General features: G+C 35.6%; 1 protein-coding gene across 16 annotated transcripts in view; it reads left to right on the top strand.

Moving 5' to 3' along the window:
- The window catches only part of adgrl2a (adhesion G protein-coupled receptor L2a), a 216,985-nt gene that overhangs the window by 139,789 nt on the left and 50,637 nt on the right, over positions 1–26,559 (top strand). For all 16 annotated transcript variants that reach the window (XM_066692187.1, XM_066692188.1, XM_066692185.1 and 13 more), the window contains 2 exons: positions 12,306–12,519; positions 25,504–25,613. In XM_066692187.1, coding sequence (XP_066548284.1) covers positions 12,306–12,519; positions 25,504–25,613 — 324 coding nt within the window. The remainder of the gene's footprint in view (positions 1–12,305; positions 12,520–25,503; positions 25,614–26,559) is intronic.

The following is a 26,559-nucleotide window of genomic DNA, read 5'->3' on the forward strand; positions in this document are numbered from 1 at the left end:
ATTTGTATGTAATAACATAAGGATATTAGAATGGTTATAAATGACACAGGGACTTATGTTTTTAGTAGCTAATAGATCCCTGAATCCATTTTAACTGTTCTAGACAACCACAACTCTTCTTGTAATGAAGAGCCTCTTGTTTTCATTTGTAAACACATTTATTGTTCACAACGCACTGTTCAAAGGGTGTGCAGACGTTGTTTTCTTTTCTCCTCAAGACATGAATGCTGTGTCTGTTAATGTGATTTATAATATCTGTTCAATTGCAGCCATTTCAGCTATCATCTCACATAACATTGAACAATCAAATGAATACAAATGAATACTTGGCTTGTTCACGAAAACAAGGCATGGTTCATTTGAGTAAATAACCAAACAGCAGAGCCAAGAGGTTGTCTCCCTCAGTCCCTTTTGGATATTGTCACCTATAAGTTCTACCTGTCATGAGTGAAGGGTTTGCTTACAAGAGGTGGCAGTGAGACTAAAATGCTGAATCCATGTCACAGTACATTGAGTGCATTAAGAAATTAATGTTAGACCATGATGTCTCTTTCATAGTTTCGTTTTTTATTTTTTTTTAACCGTAGGTTAGTTCAGGGCACAGCAAAGCATGATTCAATGTTTTAATAAAAACTAATTGAAAAACATTGCTGAGCCCAAAATGGAGAATTGATTTGCAATGATTTCGACATTTCTTTTAAAAATACCACACACACACACACACGTATGGCTTTATCAGAGCATGAGAATGCAATATGGAGCTATTTAAGATCTGTGAAAAGGAAGAACTCTCTGTCCTCAAATTAAGATGTGTGGTTGCATCTCTCTATGGCCTGAGTATATGAACTGAACTATTGAAGAATCTGTTGTGAATAGGCCAAGTCAAAGTTTAATAATCTATTGAACCAGCTGTAGTAGACATTCTGAGACTAAAGTAAAGAAGGATTTATTCTTATACTACTGAGGATATGTAGACACCCTGATATATAATATCTATAGAGAAAGATAATACATTTTATAGATGCTTCCTTTCAATTATAATACACCAATTGAGAATTTGTATTTAGTTCATACCTTTGTTAAGCTTGCCATACATTGTTTTTATTTTTCAGTTTTTCGGTAACGGACTAATTATGTCCAAAGTGGAAGATGTTCATAGGGTATTTGTTTTTAATCATCTCAGCTAATGTTCTGAACACAGACCCTTGTGACAACACTGGCTAAGATGTTAGGAACTCAGACTATCTGTTTACAGGCATCCACACCAGTTGTTCACTGTCAAAGTGTCCTTGGTCTCTGATGCCCCGAAATATGTGTTCCTTGGTTATCAGGCGGTGGACTCCTTTTATTCTTCTGTAAGGCAGATTTCAAACATTTAGAGAGGAATTTCATTTAGTAATGACTAGGAAAATGATTTATGTCCTCAATGAGGCACATTGGGTTTAATTAGGCTTAAAGGTTGATTTACATATAAGATGATGTGTGAACACATTTGACCATATCTCTCTAACAGGCTGCTCAGTAATCTGAAAGTCAGAGCTATTGGTCTGTAGAAAGCTTTTGTTCTATGAAGTTATTAATGTGGTTAGGTAGGTGTACTATACGTTCCATGTGTTCAAATTCAAATCATAGGTGTGTCTTTCCTGTATTAATGGTTCTCCTCTTAAAGGTTTGCTCATTTTAAATCTCGTGCATTTTTTTTTTTTTGCTTTTTATTTAATATTTACCTAACAGGATTGTCTCAGTGATAGTCCTGAGGGATGAGCCGAGGAATAGTATATTTCACCTCACTGGCATATTATCAACTCATAATTTAAACATTGTAGACACTTATAAATTACCTCTTTCAAATATTACCCCTCTTCTGCACAGTAAGAAATTAAATATGTAGTACCTATATGTATCGTAAAGTGCATGTGTTTGTTAGTCTGCGTGTCTGTTTGTGAGCCTACATGTGTGGGAGGGAGGGAGCCGTGCTGATGAAATCTAAACATTTGCCGTGACAGGCTAAATTTTTGTTTAAAGGGACCCACCTGAATGCTAAGAGCAAAACAGTAGGGGCTTTTCGACGATGCCTAGCCTGAACTAAATGACAAGATATTTTTTAGAGGCATGTACCTATATCAAAGATGGGTCTGATAGCCCACCCGCTGTTGCTATGGAAGAAAAGATGTAAATGAGCCAGAGCAAACTGTGTGGAACTGAATACAAATGAGGTTCAGAACCTGGTACCCGATAGACTCAGGGAGAAAGTCTGGGAATAATGCAGTGAGGAGAGTGAGGGAAAAAAATACTGAAGGCTGTCATTCAGGATCAGCTTTGACTGTTTTTATTTTCATATTAGAATCTAGGATTTTAATAATGGCATACTATATGTATGTTTGAGGCTTTTTATTGTATTTTTTTCAGATTATCGCATTCTTTCAGGAGATTCTTTCTGTGTCGGAAGGGAATACATACATCATTATAAATACATCACAATATTTAAGTTTTAATATTAATGTTTTTAAATATTGAGCCCTGCAGGAAGCTAACAAATAAAGAAAATGGGGATCTGAGAATTGTATGTAGCAGACACATTTTTTATAATGTTGCTTCCAAGTACCAGATGGCTTGACTGCTCTTCAGCAACAAATTCTTAACTATGTATTCTAGTATTCAAGTAAATATTCATGCATTCTCTGTAATACCAACAACTTGGACTGGTAACAATTGTTTTCCATCTTGTATCATTTAAATTGAATGTTTTTTTCTTATGTTTTAATTCCACAATGAGAATGTGATCTCACTATATTCAAAATATTAATTACATTTGCTAAATATGAATATAACATATGTTTTTCCAACATATACCTTTAAACGTCATACTGTTGTTTTGTTTTACAGAATATAAAATATTCAAAACCATTTATTCAGCTCATTTAACAGAAAAGAGAGTATTCAGAGAACACTGCTATACTGGAGCCCTGTATCATTACCACTAAATGTCAAAAACATATCCTGAGCAGATCTGTACAGATTACGGATCTACACACATTCTGTGAAACGGGTCACTCTGTGCCCATTTTAACTATCTTCCTTGCATTAGTACAAAAGTGTGTGGTAAAATTAGGCCACAGTACTTATTTAAAACTACTTTGGCCTGCTAGAGTAATCGAATATGCTTTTAACAGCATCAAATGCGCAATAATATTATTTTACTATTAAGCTTGTTTATGTTCAAATTCAAATCGCCAGGTAACCTTCTGTTTTGCCTACTTTTTAAAACAATTAATGCGGGTGCCAAAATAAATGACGTTATTTAGTTTGTAAAACGACAGCACCTCACCGGGTTTCAGTCTTGCAACGTTCAGTATTCAAATATGCATGCAGATTTTTTTCTCCCCTCTCACTGTGAAAAACTGACTTCTTAAGACAACACGCACTTTTAAAGGATATCGGCGGATTACGGAATCAGCACTGTGGGGAAGAAGCTTGACTTAAAGATTCCCTTTCCTTCTCTATACTTCCGCCGCTGGGGCGACAGAGAGAAAAGGAGCGGACTCAAGCTGAGCTTCCTGCCGTTCCAATCTGACTCTATAGACTGCGCTCTCCTTTCTCCCCAAATCCCCACAGCAAGTGACCTTGTCAGCCAAAAGTGTGGAATAATGGGAACCAACCTAGGGACAGCAGCTCATTTACAAGCAGCTGTTTGCCATTGTCAGAACAAAGGCAAATCAAAGCTGCATTAACGGAGGATGACAAGCATCATAGGCGTCTGTGCCCCCTTTACACTCTTTCTTGTTGATTCTCCTCCACACAAAAAAAGAAAAAAAAGAATAAAAAATTATCTGTTTTCAGATAAGAATAATCTAGCAACGCATATTGTGAAGCAGTCTCTGTGGACCGGAGAATTTAACAGTCCTGTCTCGGGCAGTTAGCTATGAATCCCGTGGACTTGATTAGATTCCATCTTGTTTAAACTTATAACACGTCTCCATCTCGTTGTCGATGCTTTTTTTTAACTGCCTCTCTGATGTATCCGTAAGTCCTAAACTCATCTCAAATGCTCAGCAGTCTGGACAGGCAGCTTCTCACGTAAAATGCAGGTGGACAAGAACCACCGAATGCATTTTTAATGAGAGTGAAGTTTCTTAAGATGCTCCCGTAATACATTTACCGTACATGTTTTAAGCAATATGCTTATTTTTATTGACAATATTCAAATCAATATGGTCAACATTAGATCGTAAAAAAAAAAGATATAATTCTATAGTGAGCAATGCACCAGTTAAAAAGCAGGCTGCTGTCCGGGTGTTGCTGCTGTTAATGGCTCTCAGGTTGCTAAAATAAGGAGGACATTTTGTTCATTACCCCGCTTCAATGGTACTCACATTCCGGCAGATGGTCACTTTCCAATTGGTTTGCCTTGAAGAAGAAATTAAAATATTATAGCACCAGGGAGAGATGCTGTAATATGTCCTTTTCAAATTAGCAGGTCTTTTTTTCAGACCACATTCTGCTCATAAAACAGCTCAATGTCACATAAAAGGTTAAAAGTAAGTGTAAATAGCACCTTGGGAGATCTGAAATGAATAGGGTCTCATACGGCTGACGGCTGCCAGCTTTATAATAGCAGAATGCCTTTTTAAGTATTCCTATAAACACAATCCACTTGATATGAGTCTGGTTGATATTATTGAATTCTGTTCCCATCTTACTACGTAATTAGCCCAGGGTGAAATGAGTCCAAATGTTTTTCCCGAATATATATATATATATATATATATATATATATATATATATATAATATAAAAAAATTGTTAGATCTCAACTCAGGAAAGTCTAAGATTTCCATCACTGGTGAGACAGTAACACTTTTCATTGATAAAGAAGACCTTGTGGGTTTTAACAATAAATTAGTCAGCCTGAGCTAGTAAACACAGCTGCCACAGCACCTATAAGTTGTTCAGTTCTACTTCTAATCTAGGGTCTTGATAGAAATATACTCTGTATTATTTAGGGGGGCTTACTAGTTAATTACAGTCTGCAGACAGAAAAAGGAGGTCCCTGAATACAGCATATTGTGTGGTAGCATGGGTCTGTTCACTCGAGCTCAGTGCCGGCTACACGACTGCCTGAGAGGAATAGAGAAGCTACTTTCTCAGTCGCTGACCAGAATGCATGATAAGGCTCAGTGTCAACAAGGGCAGGATGGGGATCACAGCAATTATGGCAGTGGCGTACTGGTTTCCATGGTGATGGGATTGAGGATTCCTTGTAATTTATTATTTACTGCTTCTGATCCTCATTCCATCATTTAATTAGAAGGAGAAAAATCTTTGGAGTCTGTCACTTTCATATTTAGAATAGATGTTGTCATACTACAGTGCTCTCTTCATTCTTTTTTTTTCCTTTTTCTTTTTTTTTTTACTGCTACTGGCACATTAACATTGACTTGGACAGCTCAGACGTTTTGAGAAGAAATACAAACAAGAATAAGTGATCAAACAAGCTTAGTGATTTAAAAAAATATATAAATGGCAAAAAACCCTAAATGCCCTTCTTTTTTTCACTTCACTCCAAGTTGTGTTTGTTTAAAGTTCCCCACCGCTGCCTAGTTTCCAAGCAAGTATGTATCCCACCCTCCCCATCCCCTCCCCCAATCCCCATCCCCTCCCCCAATCCCCATTTATCACAATGGTCCCCACAAAGCAAGACTTTAAAAAAGGCCTTTGACTCTAAATATAGCAACAAGTGCCTCCAGGGCTGTTGATGTTTGTGCCAACTTACACTCTTTAAGGAAGGACACCAGTTGCAATAAAGCCTGCTTGTGTACAAGATGTCTGAAAGGACCATCAAACAATGCGCCCGACTCCTTTCACTTGTCTCTCATGTCAATCAGTATAACTTTATACACTTATTTTACAAACTGTAGTCCCATTTCTCTACTTAATCTGATTTAAAAATGTTAAGTTTTTTAAAGAGTCTATTGGTTTGTTTATGTCCAAATATTTTTCCTAATCTAGAATTTCAAAATATATTAGACCATATGTCATTGACACTGGCATTCAGAGACTGATGTAACTTGTTAAACTTGAAGAAAGTAGGATATAAATAATATAATTTAGTGAGATCAAAAAAAAAAAAAATTGTGCTCTTAAAATTGCATTTATTTAAGTACGAAGCGACAGTGATGTTACCTTTTTAAGATGATGCAGTACTACATTCTAATTTATAAGATAAAGAATTGAGGTAACAGACACGTTAAGGCAATTTAAATAATCATTTTTTTAAAGCACTGCATTCTTTAGTGAAGAACACATTTGGTTTATGTCACGGACGTGCTAATGCATTTCTGATTGTCTTTTATTCCCTTTTTTCATGCCAGTTCAATGAAAATCTCGAGGTTGAAATGAGGGAAGCGCTCATGAAATGGAATACATATATCTGAAATGAAGGCTTCATTATTTTTCAGAATGCATTATTTATATTATAGGTATCGGTATTGCTTAATCTACATAAGAATCTTGCTATTGTGTGTCTGGGAATCTGATTTAAGGGGCACAAATTAAAATGCATTAAAAAAAAATCATAATCACTTACAGAAATACAATATAGCTTGTTCTCAGGAATAATCATTATAAGCAGATGCCTTTTTATGCAGCATCACAATATGTTTGGAGTGGATTATAAATGAAGCCATGGACATTATTTAACCATTATTATTCTCAGGTGGTGGTAAAGTTGAAAAGGACAGTTGAATGAGAAGCAATGTGAATTCAAATATCAATAATACAAATCATTTCAACTGACCCTTAGCAAAAATAGAATTGATGAAAGCAGAGTAAAATGGCTGCTTTGTTACTCAGACAAGTTAATATGGCATTTTACCTGCTCCATAAAATACAGTGAGGATTTTTTTCCTCATCTTTTCTGAAATGCAAATACAAAACCCTATAATCATAACTACATAAACAAATAATATTCCTAAACACACACACACATACACACACATATATATATATATATATATATATATATATATATATATGTATGTACACATTGAGACTAAATCCAGTAATGTTGGAATTAATTGAAGAGAAATAAGTTTGTCATCATATCCATGAGAGAGTTATGTGAGGAGATGATTCAAGCCTTAAAATCTTAAAGTTATTTTGCTGGTACAAAGTCAATTGAGATGAACAGTAGTGAACTGACAGCAGTGATGGCTCAAATCATTTGTCCTTAAACAGGCATGTGGGGCTGCCCAGATACACCCTCCCCAAAATTGATTTGCTAGTGTCACTCAACCCCTTGCCCAGAGAAATCACCCAACATAGGGGTGAGAAAGTAGTTCAGCCCCGGGCTTAATCAATCCAGAAGCCCCTGACAGTTGTTTACGAGTGAACAGTGTCTCTGTGATGTATGAACTGAGCTGCTAGTCTGTTAGGGAGTGGAGATTAGATCACTTTTTTTTTTTCAGAATTTTGAACAACCTAGAAGAAAAAGAGAAAAGAAAACTGCTTTATTATTTTTGTGTAACATATATTACATGCTGTCCCATTTCCCCCACTGGAAGATAACTGACTTATTCATTATACTTCAGAAGTCAAGAGAAAAAATGGTTTGGATCATTATTTTTCTGTTAATCTTTTTATTGTATTTGAATCGTATTTGCATGACACAAATTATGGATGGTTTGTTATTGTAATGGAGTTCGAAAGCTTTAGAAACAGACTGCTTATTTCCCAGCAAAGTAGGGCAGTGCTAACCAATTCAGCCAGTCAGATATGTTTGACCACAGCGCGATTGATCTGTATATACGCCATGTGACCCCAGATAATGGGTGAGACAGGAATTTGTAATCTAGGCCACAAGGGGGAAAAAACCTAATCTCTTTCTGTTGTCTCAAGCAACGTGACAGATCTGCGTTACAGAAATGAAACAGAAAAAAAGATGGATTTATGTCTTGATTAAAATTTCATACAAGTGGGGCAAATATATTTAATTAATCAATTGATTGATATCTTACATTGTTTTAAGTTTTTTTTTCAAGTCCACCGATGACAGTTGACTGAGCAGGGTAGGGATGTGCTGACATTAAAATGAGATCAGCTGTCAGAAGCATTCCCATAGTACCCTGGTTTAATTTTTCCATTCAAGACTTTCTGGCAGTCTAACGCTCCTGATGGATTGCATAACAGTGAACACGCTGCCAGCTTCGGGAAATATATATACTGAAAAGAGAAGTTTGAAAGAAAAATGTTAAAATGTTACCAGGCACAAAACAGGGTCCCCGTTGCTCAGTTTTCATTGTACAGTGACAGTCACAGAGGGGTATATTTATGCAAAAACTTGAACAATAAAACCGTTATGTGATTATTATATCCTTCATGGTGCAATATATCTAAAGAGGCAGAAAAGGAAACTAAAAAGGGAAAAGAAAAAAAAAACTAATCATTTGCATCAGTAATCTTCTATCCAGTAGCTTTCGGTTAAATTTCCTGCCCCATTAAACATAATGGTTTGCTGAAGTCATGACACCAGCCTTATTTCAAAGCTCCAGGGGTGAAGGGTTGAAGGTCAAAGTGTATGTACCTGGCGTGCCCTCTGCAGCTGCCATCTTTTAAATATTTGTGTGGCAGCAACTTCTTAACATTGAATTTTGAACACTTCTTTGTTTCACTTTGAGTAATACTCCATTAAAATTAGACTGTGGTACGTGGAGTAAAACATGGCATTGCACGGGCATGAACCATCCTTTTTAGTTAGTCCATTACATCTTTCCTTATTTTTAAAATGAAAACAGGCATAAGTACTCTTTGTTAGGCTGCCCCATGCAATTGATTGGTTATCACTTTCCATTGGGTTGTACAGCTTCTATTACATGACAAAACGTTTTTATTTCTGGCTAGAGAGGCATTCATTATTAGAACCGTTTCGATATGCGGTAAATATGTGCGCACCAAGGCTTTTTCAGCTGTGCTTTTTGGATTCCTTATAGAAGCATATTAATTGCAATTTCTTTCTATTTTTTTCAATATGAGTGTACGTGCCGTGTGCCCTACAGGTGCTGAATTGCTACAGTTATACTCAATTTTGTGCCTTCTTGAAAGAAACTGCCCTATCCTACAGTACAATAGATGATATGAGGACACACACATTTGTAAACATAAAACATTATTTTTTACAAGCCCTTTTTTTATATTTCATGTGAAATAATGCTTCTGTAGATTTCCTGGGGTATAAATCACTATTTTAAATTATGCAAATGGTACAATAGTCCATATTTATGAAAGGACTCTTTTGCCAAACGCAGTCCACAGTACTCTTCTGAAGAGAAGGTAGAGCTTCTGAAGAAAATAAATCACCTCACAGAAAAACGGGGCTCATGTGAAATGTACCTTTATAGTCCCTTTCAACTTTCAGATAGACCAAATATCCACGCCGTGCATTAGAATTTGTTCCAAGACCCATTTTTAACATTTGAAATAAACTCAACCTCTGTTGTTGTTAATAGGCGCATCAAGAGCACTAATGGGTGAATTGAACTCACAATCACAGCCTGGTTTAAAAGGGTTTCAGGTAATCAGTTTGAGCAGTATGCACTTCAACTTTAAAAAAGTACAAACAGTGTCATCCATGACAGCCAAAAGCTTAAGGTAATTAACAAGAATAGCACAGGAGAAACAGGCAGTGTTTTCAAGTGCCAATCTTACAAAACAAATTAGAGTATGAAAGGAGTAATGACATTTTTTTTTTTCCAAGGCACCAGACTGTGAACAGAGATTCATTAAGGAAGCACGGCATTGTAAACATAAATGATCTCAGCTTCAGCCAAGACAGAAAGTTGCCACTAACAGTGATTATTGACAGTGCGTGTAACTCTGCCTTGCCCTTTTAAAGACTGAAGAAATCTGTAGCCATGTCAGTCAGTGCTGTTTTAATACTTTTACCCAAAGATTTCTCTGAATGAGTAAAGTCCACTTAAAAAATAAATTTTAACTCTGCGAATAAAAGTCTGTGCACCTGTTATGGAGAGTGCTCCTTTTTCCCTTCAAATAACCCTAGCTCAGGGACTTATTGCTTGACATTTTATAGCTTGGGAAAAAAAAAGCTTTCTTTTCAAAATAATTTGTTCAGAGAGGAGAAAATGGAGCAAAATAGTTCATTTTACCCTAAGCACTGCTATTTGGCAGTGTTCACATTTGCAGAGCACAAAGCCACAGTATTGATTTTTCACTCGCTCAGCCTCCTGCCAGTTCTTTCTTCGATTGTCAGGCCTGTAAGATGGATTAAATTACACTTTATGTTGTTGAGATGCTTGTTTTTTCTTCTTTTTTTTTCTTTACTGATTGAAAAAGATTGCAAATAATCCAAAAGATACCAATGATAGTTAGTAGTTATTGTAAAACACGAACCACTTTCATTATTGGAACACGTTTATTTGTTTTAAACAACTTCAGAAAAATAATAGAAAAGCTTTAAAACCATTTAGTTCTGCAGAGCAGAGCTGAGCTACATTTGTTTTATTATCTGACTGTGGAACAAGTTTCACTGTATTCACTTGTTAATTAAGGCCATCCAGTAAGTTATTCTATACATAGTTGAACTGCACACATAGAGGATTAGGTCATTTTAAAGGGCAACCTAGGATCAAATCAAACATATAATTAATGATAGATTCAGTTACAGTCCAGTACATTGCTGTTTTGTTGGTATTGTTTGCATTCCCATCGCTGGTAATGATTTCTAAATCTCGAATATAGTCTTGTTACCTCCCATCATGATTCTGTACTGGTAGTGCATAGATAGCCAATAGCAGCAATGATGTGTGACTTCCCAAAACATTAATTTCTTTAGTATCAGTTACCCACGAAGAAGAATACTAACACAACTGCATGCTATAGTGTAATATGCAAACAACACACTACAGTTAAAAGGGGAAATCAATTTGTAATTTGCATTGATGTATGAAGGCATGATTTACAGTTTAAAGCCATAGTATACTTTTATGAAACTGGCTTTGGTGTTGTTATTGTTAATAATAATAATAATAATAATAATAATAATAATAATAATAATAATAATAACTTATTTTGTTAATATAAAAAGTTGGAAATTATTTCCTTTCATAAATTAAATCAAGAGACAAGCGTCAAACTAATTATAATTCCTCAAACAACTCAACAGTGTAATCAGTTTGGATTTTTAATCATAAAATGAAATGCCATGGAATGTACATGATTCATATTCAGGAGAAAATAGTGGCTGCCCCATTGTCAGAACCTCATGAATTTGTCTGCAGCGATATCCAATGGAGACGTGCGAACAGAATTCTCTGTGGTGCCGTAACACACTCACTAGTAAATAGTTAACAGCTATTTTTATACTTGAGAAAATGTAGTTCATCAAGCTGCATTCCACCTGCAGTTTCCTTCCTGTCTATTCATTAAAATGTAAGAGAATTTGCTTGAACATGTAAATTATACCTTCAGTACAGGCATTTCCTGAACAATAACTCTCCCTATCATTTGTATTATCATTGATTAGGTCTCAATTTGCATTTCAACAGCAATCCTAGCATGGGCTTTATTACTGCCACAGTAAAAGGCATATACATTAACGCAGCTAATTCCTCATTCAGATGTTTTTTTTTTGTTTTTTTTTTATTTTCTTTTATGTTTATTTTGCCTTTATTTATGCTGTAAGCTGTGCCAGGACAGTGGGTAGTCAACCTTTTTGGCATTATCTTTTATCATATACAAAACCATATGATTTCTCATCTTGATTAGTTTTTTATATTGTATTTTTATATTATATTATATTCCACCTTTACAACATGGGTTTTCAGCAAATTACCACACCTACAAAGGTAAAACTCTACAAAAGCGTCACTGACAGTTTCGCCATTAATTAATCAGTTTTTAGTTCATTAGTTAGTTGAGGAAAACAAACAAGTGTTTAAGGGGGGTGTTATATATATATATATATATATGTATATATATATATATATATATATATATATATATATATATATATATATATATATATATATATATATAAAATACCCTTGTTTTTTTACTTGAACCAATGTTTAGGAAACATTTTGACAGAGTAAAACATTTATATTACATGAGTTTTAAATCTGTTTACTGCAGCTGCAAAGCATATTTACAATGCTCCAAAATCCTGTCTTTAAAGCTAAAAAAAGTAAACAAAACAAAAAATGAGACTTACTTTATTTACATACACTCCCGCTTTAAAAATATGTTTTCCTTGATTTTACACTTGCCTGACACGAGGTCTTCTCTTCTCCCCAGGGTTCAGCCGAGCAGCATTGCCTTTTGGCTTGGTAAGGAGAGAGCTGTCTTGTGAGGGTTATCCAATCGATCTGCGCTGTCCAGGAAGTGATGTCATCATGATTGAGAGCGCTAACTATGGCCGTACAGATGACAAGATATGTGATGCTGATCCCTTTCAGATGGAAAATATCAACTGCTACCTCCCTGATGCCTACAAAATCATGTCCCAAAGGTACTTCACCCCCTTCCATTTTTCTAACATACTGGCCCTGGGTACAACATTTTTAAAATAGTATTGTTACATTGATATAGACATTTTGCCTAGTTTTATAATCCACAAGAAGCTGATTGTTTACAATATTTTGACATTGTAGTTATAATTTACTGTAATTCAAACCTGAGTTCTTAAAGATTTTTTTTTTTTCTAATGCAAGTAGATGGGTCTGCAATTTCTCTCAATGCCAAACCACATTCTCTGAAGATTTAGGGCTTATTCATTTCTCAGCTTTTGACAGGAATCCTACATGTCCCAACGTGAGGTTGAGGTCAGAGCTTTGGTCTAGAGTAATTTTGTGGGATGTTGAAGTTGTATATTTTGGCCAGCTGTCATTCACTGTGTTGTAATATTGTCCGTTCTTGACACAGAGACCCTTAAGGAACTGGATTACACTCTTACAAATTAACCCTTTGTGTTAACCACATTGGTGTTAAATCTGTGCATCAGCAACACTTCTACCAGGGTTACACCAAGGGATAACATTTTGGCACATCCAGTATATTCAGTTTGGAATTTCACACAAGCTGCATTTGGGCAGTGCTTGTGTGATAAATCTCTGTAACACTGTAAACAACATCTCTTAAGTGGGTTAATGCAAATATTCAAACAGCACTGGATCTTAAGTTCATACATCTTAATTTCGGTTGCTGTTGGAGTTATATAAACAAATACAGAAAGTCGAAGAGAGATGCATATATGTATGAAAATATGAAACAGCATCAGACAGAGTATTATAGTGTGTTGAGCCACTGAACTCTTTTGTGTGGCCTTGATAGTTTGGTTAATCATGCATGAAATATTAAATAACTAATTTTCGTAAACCATTTATTTAAATAAACAAACAAACAAACAAAGAGAAGAGGTTCCAATATCCATATTTACATGAAGACAATGTGTGTAAATAATGTGATTGGTGGTAATTTTTACTTTGATGTTTTCAGTGCCTCGTTTTTCATTCTGAAGCAAATAATTATCTCTTTTGAATCACGTTATATGGCAGGATTATTTATGGGTATTGAGGTTTGAGTTGAAACATTATACCGTTCATATAGCCATGCAGTGACTGCAGTACCTATTGTTCCAGTCCATTTTGAATGTATTTAACAAACAGGATATTTAAATTATCCTAAATGTTGTTGTTTTTTAAAGAAATAGAAAGACTACACCCCTTGTTGTGTCAGTACCTCAGTACCTCAGACCTCAGTGGGATTTGTTCCCACTGATCTACACACTATACTCCCCACCGTTAAGTGGAAAAAAATATATATTAAAAAATAATAATAATACAGAACTGAAATATCATAATTGGATAAGTCTCCATCCCCCTAAGTCAACACTTGGTGGAAGCACCTTTGGCAGCAATTACAGCTGTGAGTCTGTTGGGATAGGTCTCTACCAAATTTGCCCAATGTGGCAATATTTGACCATTCTTCTTTACAAAACTGTCAAGTTCCTTGGGGAGCGTTGATGGACAGCATTTTTCAAGTCAAGCCACACATTTTCAATTGGATTAAGCTCAGGGCTCTGACTGGGCCACTCAAGGACATTTACCTTTATTTTCCCCTGTTTGGCTGTGTGCTTCGGGTCATTGTCATGCTGAAAGGTGATATTCTGCCCCAGTTTATCTTGTAGAGGGCAGCAGGTTTTCCTCAAGGACTTTTCTTTACTTTGATTCATTAATTTTCCCAGTCCCTGCCAGGTCATGATATAGCAAAGCATCCTCAAACCATGAGACTACCACCACCATGCTTAACCACTGGTATGAGGTGCTTACTGTGGAATGCAGTCTTTTTTTTTTGTCCAGACATAACAGGGCCCATGTTGGTTCCACTTTTTGGCTCATCTATCCATAGATATCTTATATTTTGTATTTCTGATAGTGGAGTCATGAACACTGACCTTAGCCGAGGTGAGAGAGGTCTGCAGATGCCTGGGTGTTGTTCTAGTGTCCTCTATGACTTCCTGGATGATTGTATGCCTTGCTCGTGGAAAGATTTTGGCAACTCCTTGGGAAGATTCACCCAGTGTTTCTCTATTTGGACAATATTGCTCTGACTGTGGTTCAGTGGAGCCCCAGAGCATTATAAATGGCTTTCTAACCCTTTCCAGATTGATATGCATCTATATAATACTACAACCCACTAAAAGATCTGACAAAATTCAATGTGAAAAATGTGCACAAATGCAGAAAATCTATTTTTTTCACGGTGCTGTATGTAACACACACACATATACCAAATATATAGTCTTGAACTGAACTGTGTTGAATAAATATTTACCCCTGCATTGTTACAGGCTATGTTAGGTTAGGCTTTAACTGTAGACACAAAAACTGCCCATTTTTTGGTAGTTCTTTGCTCTATCCAGGCATTCTTAAACAGAAAGACAACCATTATGGATAGAGATCAATGCAGGCTTCATGCATATTACGTATAGGCCTCTCTTGTTAGGATGAAATAGAAATATTTCAACTTTGCTGAATCGCTGCCATTTAGGCCTTTTCTTTTGTTTTGCTCTAGTTATAGTTCACATTGGCTCTGGAATCCATCCAGGTAAAAGAGTAGGTCATCAATCTGCAATGCTCTGCCACTTAAGCTCCTAATAAGTATGTATGTATTCCAGTATATTATCAGCATAGAAAGGCCCTTTTGTAAGGATACGCTCCGAAAAGGAATTAAGTGTAACTCTGTACTTAGATAATTGTTGAGTTTTCACACAGCCATGGTTAGGCAAAGTGTCTCATCGGAGAGCGAGCCTCTGAAATGAGAATTGTATGCTTCCTGGCAAAACAAAGAAATTGGATGATATGAGGCTGTCAGCAACTCTAGCTGTCTGTCTGGGGAAATAAGAAATAATGAAATAAAACTGCACAGCAGCAACATCAGATGTATTCAAGGGGTTATTGTCAACTCTTATTTGATACAATCAGATAGCTGACTTGCTATCGCTGTCCTTATGATTCCCTATGCTAATGTGCCCCATATCCAGAGTGTAGAGTAAAACATAGTACTACTACTAATGATTAATTATAATATCAATAATAAATAGAGATACCAATCTAATTTTTTCATTTACATTTTAAGTATTTTTTTGTTTTACAAGATGTTTTTTTTTATATATATATATATAACAGACAGAAAAATGTGTTTACAGTAATATGATATTCATGTTATTGCAGTCTAGGCTTTTAAAAGTCAAATAAATCTTAGCCACTGATGGATTTCACTTTTATTATTGTACACCTTTAGTTTGGTCTTCAGAGAGCACTTTTCATTTGAAGGAGCATTTTATATTCCATGTGTGTTTTGGAGAGCTGAGTGCTTTTTTTTCTTTTCTTTTTTTGATCTTTCATTCATTTATTTGTATGTTTTTTTGGTCTTGTTTTGTCTGTGTTAAATGCAGAGCTAACATTTGCACATCAAGCCAATCGTTTGGGATAAATCAAATACAATCTTATATACAACATTAATTAATTGTAAAGTCATATTATGAGTTGTATTTATGTATTATTATTAATCCTTAAAGACTTAATTAAAACTCAAAATGATAATCTTTCTGTGCTTTATAAATGGATAGGTGGAAACATATTTCCTGCATAAGACACGGCAGCATGGTTTTTTCTTTAACACTGGCATGTAGTAGATGATTAGGCACTCTCTATGCTGAACCCTTGGGAATAAACAGGAATATGTTCATGAAAGGAAAAAAAAAGTAAAGATTAATTGTTTCCTTCTGAAAGCCTAATTTAAATAGAAAATTATCTTAAACCCTCCACGTTCTTATTGATTCATGTTCAAAGTGAATAATGTGTAAAGTGACAATAATGAGTTGGTACACCTTAGTGGAATTGCATCTTGTCCCGGTGTAATGCATCAAGATCCGCCGAACAGTGTGGGAAATGCAGAGAGTTGGTGGTGTTGTATTTCGGGATGGATGTGTTACTAGATGTGACCCAGTGCTTTTTAGCGTGCTGTAACACAGTGAATGGGGATTGCTCTACTTCATTAAGTCTGCATTTGGTGCCACTCTTGGTGGAATTAGAAACAAACGACATGCATATGGACAGCCCTCAACTTCATATACATTTAATTCCTGTTTGGCTGATTTGCAGCTCCCAACCTCCTGTAGTAACTGAGTTGTGCTAATGAAAGCACTATAATCCTTGCATTGAAAAGGTATGACTGTTGCACAGACTTAAAGCAAGTTATTATCAGGGGATTGGCATGTGTCTAAACTACCTACTTCAATGTAAATCATATATATCCCATGGTGTTTCTTTTTAAACACAGTCAACATTTTACAATGCAGATTTATAATGCATTTTTTAAGATATTTATTAAGTGGTGTATGGAGTACATGTATGTGTGTTTGTGTGTGTGTATATATAGAGCTCTGGAAAAAACACTGCAATTTTTTCTTAAATCAGCATCTCTACATGTATGGCAGCCATTCCATTCCATTCATATTGTTATTTGGAATTTGGGAGAAATGTTGTCAGTAGTTTATAGAATAAAACAAAAATGTTAATTTTACCCAATATATTTTTCCAATAAATAGTAAAACCAGAGAAACTGATAATTTTGCAGTGGTCTCTTATTTTTTTCCAGAGCTGTATATAGGTTAACTTCAGTTATACATATTCTGCATATCACTTTATATAAAACTTGTATTGGATACTGCTGAAGGATGAATATAAAATAAAAAATTGAAGTTTTTTATTCAAATATAATTTAAATATTCATCAAAGATAAGTAATGCTCAAAACTGACGGAGACTATTAACATCAAGAAATATAATTAACTACACTGGGTATCGGAATGCACAGTTGGTCAAATAGCCAAGAGGTCTAATTGCTGCAGAGTTCAACAAGAGATGGTTTTGTTTTATACTACGGCTCTGGAACTAATAGACAGTGAAATGGCTTCCTATGTGGGGCAATTAAATATTGCTTACAAAAAGGTAGTGGGACTGCGGGCATGTAATTGGTTAACTTCTGTTATAAATTCGGAATTATTAGATAGCAGACAGATTGAAAAAGACAACAATCTCAATTGCGGTTGCCAAGGCAAATGGTTTCCATTAATCTGAACCATATCAACAGCTATTGAAGTGTGGATCAGAAAATAAATACTTTTCATGATTAAGATGATGATGATTTGTATTATTATTATTATTATTATTTCAGATGTTTCATCTGAGATAAAGAAAAAAATCAGTTCATGAATATGTAAAAGCTAAGGCAATCCTTGGCACAGACATTGAAAAAGGTAGAGATTTCTTTATATTCTTTGATGTAATGATTAGGTTTCAATAACTGAACACTCCCCCCTGCTTGCATAGTATATGTACTCCCAGGTCTAATGAAAATAGCCGTAGGACCACTGTGGCTCAATTAGAGTTTTCAGCTGTAAGCAATTAGTCTTCTGCAATGGGTGATAATCTGTACAGGAAATTTATCAGGAGGAACCTTCTTAATGTTTGTATAAGAGCAGATGTGAAACCGCATTCTTGAGAAACGTCTGGCCAAAATACATGGGGGCAGTCAGACCAGAAAAGAGGGAGAGACCGAAAGCATACAATCCACCGAGAAACCTGGTGCAGTCTACTGTGCTTTGTCTGATTGCTAATACGTTTTTACGAGAGCCTATTCGGGAAGCCTGTATTAATGAGGGAGTTGAAATGGAATGATTTAAGGGTCAAAAATCAGAATCATTGACATGTATTTTCCACCAATTTCATTTGACTAATGAGGTTGACACTAGTTACTCAATATGATTGGAATTGATTGGTGGAAACATAATACAACCCAGTCCTTTCTGCTCTGTGTTTCATGCTTTTACGGACCAATAGAAGGCAAGATCGATACCGAAAGGTGAAAACTGGGTAAAGCAGTGCATGTAAACACAGAGCGAGCGTATGGTGTTGCATTTGAGATAAAATAAGTGCAAACAGGAATAATAATTTGGTTCAGAAACAACATGGGCATCTTCTTTGCATCTTTACATCCCATATTCCCTACAAATAACACATTTGTTAATCAATTAATTTATTTATTTGCTTATCATTTTTTAAAAGGTGGTTTCAGAAGAAAAAGCTCTGAAGAGGTACAAAAAGCATGCTTTATGTCTTCACTGGTGAATAATATATTATGTGCACACTATTTATATCAGTGACAGAAGTGCATACAGAGCTCTTAAGATTTCCGTTGTTGCAGGTTGAGGGCACACAGCCTTGTACTTCCTTTCCCTGCATATGGTGTGAGTAGATATTTTAAGCCCTCCAGATTAACATTTTATAGGTCATAATTAACTCAGTCTCTAAAACAAGGCAGGGACTTGAATTTAATAACTGTTTATGCATAGAGTACACTGAGATTTGGTCTGCTTCAGTCACCACACACAAAAAACATTTTGATTCTGATAAATAATTAACTGCAGCCATTGGTTAAAGGTTCTCTCTGAGTTGTCTGGAACTTACATGCATATCTCTTAGCTGCTAGGCTCAGAACGAATGGAAAATCAATAAGCTTCTTCTGGAATGGTTTGTTACCGGATTGCAAGTCTGTGTTCGTAACTCAACTAACGTTTTGGTTGTTTGTTTGTTTGTTTTTATTCTGTCTTTTGAAACCTCAATTGATTAACAATATGTTTTATGTGTAGTAGCAATTATTATTCTGTATAGAATTTGTAGGATTATTGCTGAAAGAATCTATTCAGTGCTTAGAAGTGACTTGAAATAACATAAAATAGCAGACAAAGTGGCAAAAGACTGTAAGGCATCTGAGTAAATGAGCTGGTTTATCCTTGACCTAGACATAGAGAATCACTGACTGGCTTCTATGTTTAAAACAGTCAAGCGCTTGTTTGAAGCATTTTTTACTCAGTTGATTGGAACATATGACAATAATTAGTAATGGGATGTTCGCCTAAGGTAGTTTTGTGGCACAAATGTTAAAAGTGGCTGTTACAGACAAATCATTAGTTTTTAACAGGCTGTTTCCTGAAATCCTGTTCTACCAGAGCTACAACAATTTGTCTAACTGCACCAATGTTAAGAAAACCGTTGGTAGGATTTATTTTCCTTTCCAGCATTTTAAATAGTTTATTTAGCTTTGGAAGTGTGGTGTTTTTTTCAATGGCTGCCACTGTCAACAGGTCACCCCTGAGAATGAGACACTACCCGATTAATTGGGCATAAACACATCAGCATTTAAAATTAAATAAAGCAAAAAGGGTCACACTAAGCTGAACAGCTGAAATTCATGGTTTCACTAGACAATAGACTGAAATCTTCCTTTGTTTTTTCTCCAACACATTGTGTTCTCTCTGTCCTAAGCAAGAATAATGCCCCGGATGTGTGTGTGTGTGTGTGTGTGTGTGTGTGTGTGTGTGTATATATATGTATATATATATGTGTGTATATATATACATAATACATCAGACAATGCAGTTAAATACATATTATAGCATTCCCTGTTGATTTTGCCCATAAAATGTTTAAGTAATGTGTGTGTGTGTATGTATATATATATATATATATATATATATATATATATATATATATATATATATATATATATATATATATATATATATACATTATAAACTTAGCAGTATCTTCTGTAGACCTACCTGCCCTGGGTATTATGTGAAATACAGCAGTGAATGTCATTATCAGTAAACCACTGAGCTATGGCATAATCGGGTACAACACATGTCATGGAAAAGTGCCCCCCTCCCCCCAGGGAACTGAGGTCCAGTTAATAGTGTATATTGTATATTACAGGCAAGGGAAGCAGGTATTTCAAGCAGGTAACTATGGACAAACAAAATGGTTATGAGTGGCTGGACTCTTAGTTTTAACTGGAATATTTAATTGAAACTTGGTTATCATCAGTGTACTTCATAACTTCTAGCAAGTGTGTTGAATGGGAATTGTTCTGAAAAACACTTGCTTTGGCTGTAAAATGACACCACCTGGAACTCAGAAACACACTGATGGAATGGCTTTTTTTTATTGCAATGCTGCATCGCAATTAAAATGCAGATAATTTCTGTCGGTGGCATGCAACTGCTTAGAGTTTAATTCACCCTGCATGGCATTAAGTAACATTAAAATGATATGTCATTGCTGTCACCCATTACTAATTGTCAGCAGCATGTTAATTAAGGTGTAAATTGCTTTGTTGGAGAACCAGACAGTTAAACATGTACACTGTTTCAGGTGCCCAACAAATGACAGCTGAACTAAAAAAAAAAACCCGTCAAATTGCCAGACACGCCGACATTGTACTGATGTGTTAATTGAAGGATTTGTGCATGTTGTTCCATTTCTGAGACTTGGCCACTTAATTTAAAAAAAATAAAAAAATAATAACAAGATGTTCAGAAAAACAACTTCTTTAACTTGAAAGCTTTGTGAATTAAATGCAGGGTTCTGGGCTAAATGTATATGAAGCACACGTCAATGCAATCGCGAATGCCATCAGCAATGCCTTGTTGCTCTCTTATCAAGGACTTCCTGCTGCCAGTCTGGTGCTGATTTCAATAGAAAGAGATTTTCATCAAATCTCATGCAGTATAATACCGAGCTAACACCACCATTTTAATTGTGCAAGCATACGACACTCCTGAAAGGTTATACTGGAAGATAGGATTAGATTATGCATATTTTGGTGTGATTAAAAGATTACTACAGTTTATGGGAACTCCGATTCTGCAGGTGATTGCCTCTGTCAGCTCTGTAGAAGCCTTGGGATTTCAAAATGTTTTATTAAATACAAACATATATATGCATTGATCACACATACACACACACACATGCCTGCTTTAACAGATGGTCAGTGGTCTTGCTCCCACAGCCAGGATTCCAGTGTAGCAAGAGATGTTGGATCCTGCAGTCTCTTCCTGATTCATTGTTAAAGCTTATCCCAGAGGTGTTCTATGGAATGGTTGTTAGGGTTCTGCCCAGGAGAGAGAGCGAGAGATTATATAAAACAATAATATATTTTAAATGTCAGTATATTTTATTATTGTATGAATGGTGTGTATTTTACTGAAGCAAAAGAGCAGGTTTGCAAGGGAGGGAATGATTAAGTTTTCTGACTTAGTTCTGTTTGCTGCTCTCCATTTGTTCTCTGGAGACTATCCAAGCCTCACAAATGAAACCATACCACAAGTCCAAAGATGCAGATGATATCTTTGGAAGAGCTTTAGGCTCTTGTGAGGAGGAAAAAAAAAATCATAGGGAAATATGAGGTCTCCCTTGAGTAAACCGACAAAAAAATACAGAATGAAGTTATTTTTCTTATATTAATCTTGTTGGATGTGGAGTGTTTTGTATTGTTACCAAGTATGATTCTCAGAGTATATATTTAACACTGAAGATTTTCTGAAATGAAAAGGGCAGTAGGCCAGAAAAGAAAACAAAAAGCAATATAAGATATACAGTACACATTCCCTGAATGAACATACAATTATTTAAAGTTTTAAGTAGTTTGTACAACTGGAACTTTGTTGTAAAAATAGCCTGCTATTTAAAATGTCTGTGAGGGTAATTAAAAGGTTTTCAAGGCATTCAAAACAGAAAACAGGAGACACTTCTTCACACAGAGAGGCGTTACACTCTGGAACAAACTCCCCAGCGATGTGGTTGAAGCTGAAAATGTGGGAATATTTAAACCTAGACTGGATAGGATCCTTGAATCACTCAGTTATTAATGGACACCAAATGAGCACGATGGGGCGAATGGCCTCCTCTCGTTTGTAAACTTTCTTATGTTCTTATGTTTTAGCTTGAATCTAAATTACTTTGATTTGGGAACTTCTTCTCAATTACCCCTTTGCAATAAGAGAACATCCCATTGGTACCAATTTGATGGAATATGACACATATCCAAATCTCTGTTTATGCAGTCTATGCAATTACTTATTGTGATTTTTATTTATAAAAATCCCATTTCAATTAGTAAGTTCTGAGTACTCAGCATTTGCATGTCAATTTGTACTGTAAAGGTTCTGTGATGCAGATGAGGAGAATAGTAATCAGGGCTTATATTTTACACTTAAAACAAATATTAGTATTATTATTAATCATAATACAGATATTTTAAATATTTAAATGTTCTGGTCCTACAGTTCTTTATATACATACTCAGTTACAAAGCCAAAACTCTTACATTCCCAGCTAGCTAGTTGTGAGCTGAGGCTTTTTGGCTGTTTGCGAACTTGTTCAAACAGGACAATGTAATAGCCTTAGCATGAGGACAGCTTGTTTCCAATAGAGTCTGATTACAGTAAATTACATAAATATGCATAAAATAAACCTCTTTGTAAAATATACCAATGAGACGTGTAATAATGCCAAGTCTAGGAAATGCAATTGCAAAGAAAATTGCTTAGATTTCCATCTTCTTGAAAAAACATTATGGGTGCAGCTGTAAAGCATTTCTGATCTCTCCTTGTTTTTTGTGTGTGTGTGTGTGTGTTTGTGTGTATGTTTTGTTTTTCATACAGATTTGTATTCTCATCAGTCTTCACAAACAAAGGTTGTTAATCTAGTAGAGTCCCCTATCAGATACTGGTTTTCCTCTTAGGAAAACCTCAGAAGCAGCTAAGCATCTAGGGGTGAAACCAACTCTTGGGCGTGTGTAACTGTGGTGTGTGCCACTGATGAACTTGATATTTTATAATTTTATCTTTTCAGCAGTATTTGACATTCAGATGCTTTTGGTCATGTGAAACTGTGCACAGGGAAATGTTATGACTAGCATCAGAGAGGAGGAATTACAGCTGCAATTCCTATTCCAGTGATAAAGTATTCCTTTAAAAAAACACTTTTTATGGTACCTTAGTTGAAGATTTGTAAAGAAGAAGTAGAAAGAAAAAAAAAAAGATTAATTGCCTCGAGGTCTGGTCAGAAAATTCTCCAGGCTATTTCTGTTTCCCACTGCTGTCATGATATACTGGGCTTTTCATTTTAATGCAGGAGTATTTGTTCAAGTCAGTAGAGTTTGCATTTTAATCTTCTTTAGAACAGTAGTGAATAATGGCCCTTGGCAGGAGATAATGAAATTTTCTTAATTTATATTTTCAAACTGAAGCCTCAATTGGAAATGGCATCCGGTGGCCTGAAGTCACTGCTGTAGTACAAGTTTCAGGGGACCACTAGCAATAATGTGATTCTGCTAGTGACAAGGAATGATAGGACAGTGAAGAAGTAATTTAAGAGGAGAGAAAGAAAAAGTGTGACTAGAACCTTTATTGTAGAATATCTAATGATCTCCTCAAGATCGGAAACATATATATATTTTGTTTTGGTTTGTTTGTTTTAACTTTTTTTGGTGCATGACAAGAGAAACAAATGTTATCTTACCAAAACAGAAGTCACTGCTAAATCAGCAGAACAAGACTATTGATTGTAAACACCACACACTATGGATTACACATAAAGGCTTATCTTTACATGATGCACGTTGTAAATTGTAATTATAACTATTGGAAAGTAAACAGTGGACCAGATGTAATTCACGTGAATCCGTTCTGCTCGCAGTTTCAATGTGCGCAACTTTGGGCAGTCAAAGGTTGATTTGAATGGCTAATGTTGCTGAAATATCATTATTCCTTATCTCACACACACATATACACACATATATATACATATCTATCAAGAACAAAGCATGTTAATAATAAGTGTTAATATCTGTGTTTAGCCATGCAAATGTGAACACTTTTTTTTTTAATACACCATGTAATTCAAAGTTTTTTTAATAAAAGAAAAACAATAGACTTCCATGCAAACACTTTCTTTGGCACAGCACTTTGGAGAAAAACATATCTAGTCATGACTACATTTTTCGAACAACATCAGGTGATTCATTTAAATAGGGTAAACAATCTGCAAAAGCTCTGACACCTCTGTGAGAAGACCCACGTGGGAATATTCCCCCTAATGGTAGGACTCTGACAAACAAAAACAAACTAGGAGACGATCCACTCTAATCATGCAGTCATCTTCTTGTACACAAGCACAATTTGTAATTAAATCAGGCATGGCTTTTACAATGAAATAATTAATTTGCGTGAGTAATAATTCTCCCGCAAATGACTGACTTTTCCTGCAAATGACAAATTTATTGCTGGGTTAAGGTGGTGTAGGTATTATGAATGGCTTGACATTGTATTTAACCTTCTTAAATATTAATCACCTCGGTGGAAGTTGTTTAAACTGATTTAAGTTTCATTCTGATGGATATCTGTCTGACACCACTACAGCGTGTCCGCTTGGATAGAGTAAGACTGAAGTTGTTCCAATTTAATATTTTTTTCTGGAGAGAATAAATAAAAAAAAAAGTTATTGTAGAATGTAGTACATGGTGTCCGAGGTCATTGTGAAGAACAATTCCCTTAACAACCACTGCAATGGGCTGCTTTTGTGCCTCTTGTCAAAACGGGGTTGAACTCAGTGAAGTATATTCAGATCATTAAGTAGAACTGCGACTTCACATTTCAGAACAAATCACTTTAATTGTTAGACACTATAAACAATGTACACACACCTTCCTATCTGTCAGATCAAACGCCTTGTGCTTTAGCAGATATATTTGAATAGGTTATCCGTCTCTGTCTCTGTGGTCAAGTGGTCGGCATGAATACCTGGAATTCACATCCACAGTTAAAACGGCACTCTGTAAAACCGGTTTCCCTTTGGAAATGTACGCAGCCGGAGCACGATACCTGATTTCTTTGTTTGCCAAAGCTCCGTTTTCAGATATTGACCAATGTAATATTAATTAACTGTGTCACTTTATTGATTTTTGCAAGCCAAGTGTGAAAAAAGCGAGTCAGCAGTGTATTATTCCAGCGCTGTGTTAACTTCTAAATTATAGTCCGGGTTTAAGTTAATTATCTTGCTCCTTTTTCTCTCCCTTTCCTGCTGCAGGTGCAACAATCGAACACAGTGTGTAGTGATCACAGGGTCAGACGTCTTCCCTGACCCCTGTCCGGGAACGTACAAATACCTAGAGGTCCAGTATGAATGTGTACCCTACAGTAAGTATACACCTTCATTGGTTCTTCTTTATTACTGCCGAAATGGCTCAGATGCTGGTGGTGAGATTGTGCCATTTGTGGATTCGATTTCCTCCGATGTTTTTTTTTGTGCATGCTGGGCATTTGGTTTCTTTGGGAGGCTTACTGATCCAAGCTTTTCTTTAAGCACCAGAAAAAATAAAAAAATAAAGTGTACATTTTGTCCTTTTTCACTATCATTTCATAACAAACATGTGAATGACACCTTCTGTAATGTGTATTTTGAAACTGCTTAAACATAGCTTGACAGATTGTGCACTTTCCCCGCTCAACAACCCACTATTAGGAGAAAAATGGAAAACTTCTCAAAAATGTACTTGGATCACTCAGGGTCTTGGGTATCCATTTGCTGTCAAAAATTCTTGATATACTTTTCTTTTCTTTTTTTTTTCTTTTTTTTTTTTATCCTGGACGAAAGCCGTAGTTTGATGCTGGCTGTGAGCTCGTACATATTTTATTATTACTATTGTTTGTTTTTTTTCTTTTTTTTTTCTTTTTGTTCAGTTTTTTAATATTTATACTGATTCTTTCTTTGTTTAAATCGGTACTTTATTCCTGTACAGTCTCAAATTTGCTATTCAGGATGATGGATGGGAAGTTGTACTCATGCCTGGTACCAGCTGCTTACAAATTGTTTTGGCCTACACTTAGCTTATAGGACAAATCAACCTTAATTTTGATCATGTGCAAGTTGAAAAGCTACCTGCTGTTAGGGTTACTTTCCTTCCACACAGCTGCCAGAACATTAAACATGCACCTTCCCAGTCCCCAGCTAATCCCTCCTCTGGCAGGGTTTATTGGTATATATTTAAGAGGATAATAATTAACTATGCCATCTTCCTGCAAGCATTTTTTTGTGGTTGGTCTGTGGAAGAATTTGGCTGCTAGTCTCTCACTGGCTCGACTT

Source organism: Amia ocellicauda, chromosome 19 (assembly GCF_036373705.1).
Source record: "Amia ocellicauda isolate fAmiCal2 chromosome 19, fAmiCal2.hap1, whole genome shotgun sequence".
Lineage (NCBI taxonomy): Eukaryota > Metazoa > Chordata > Actinopteri > Amiiformes > Amiidae > Amia > Amia ocellicauda.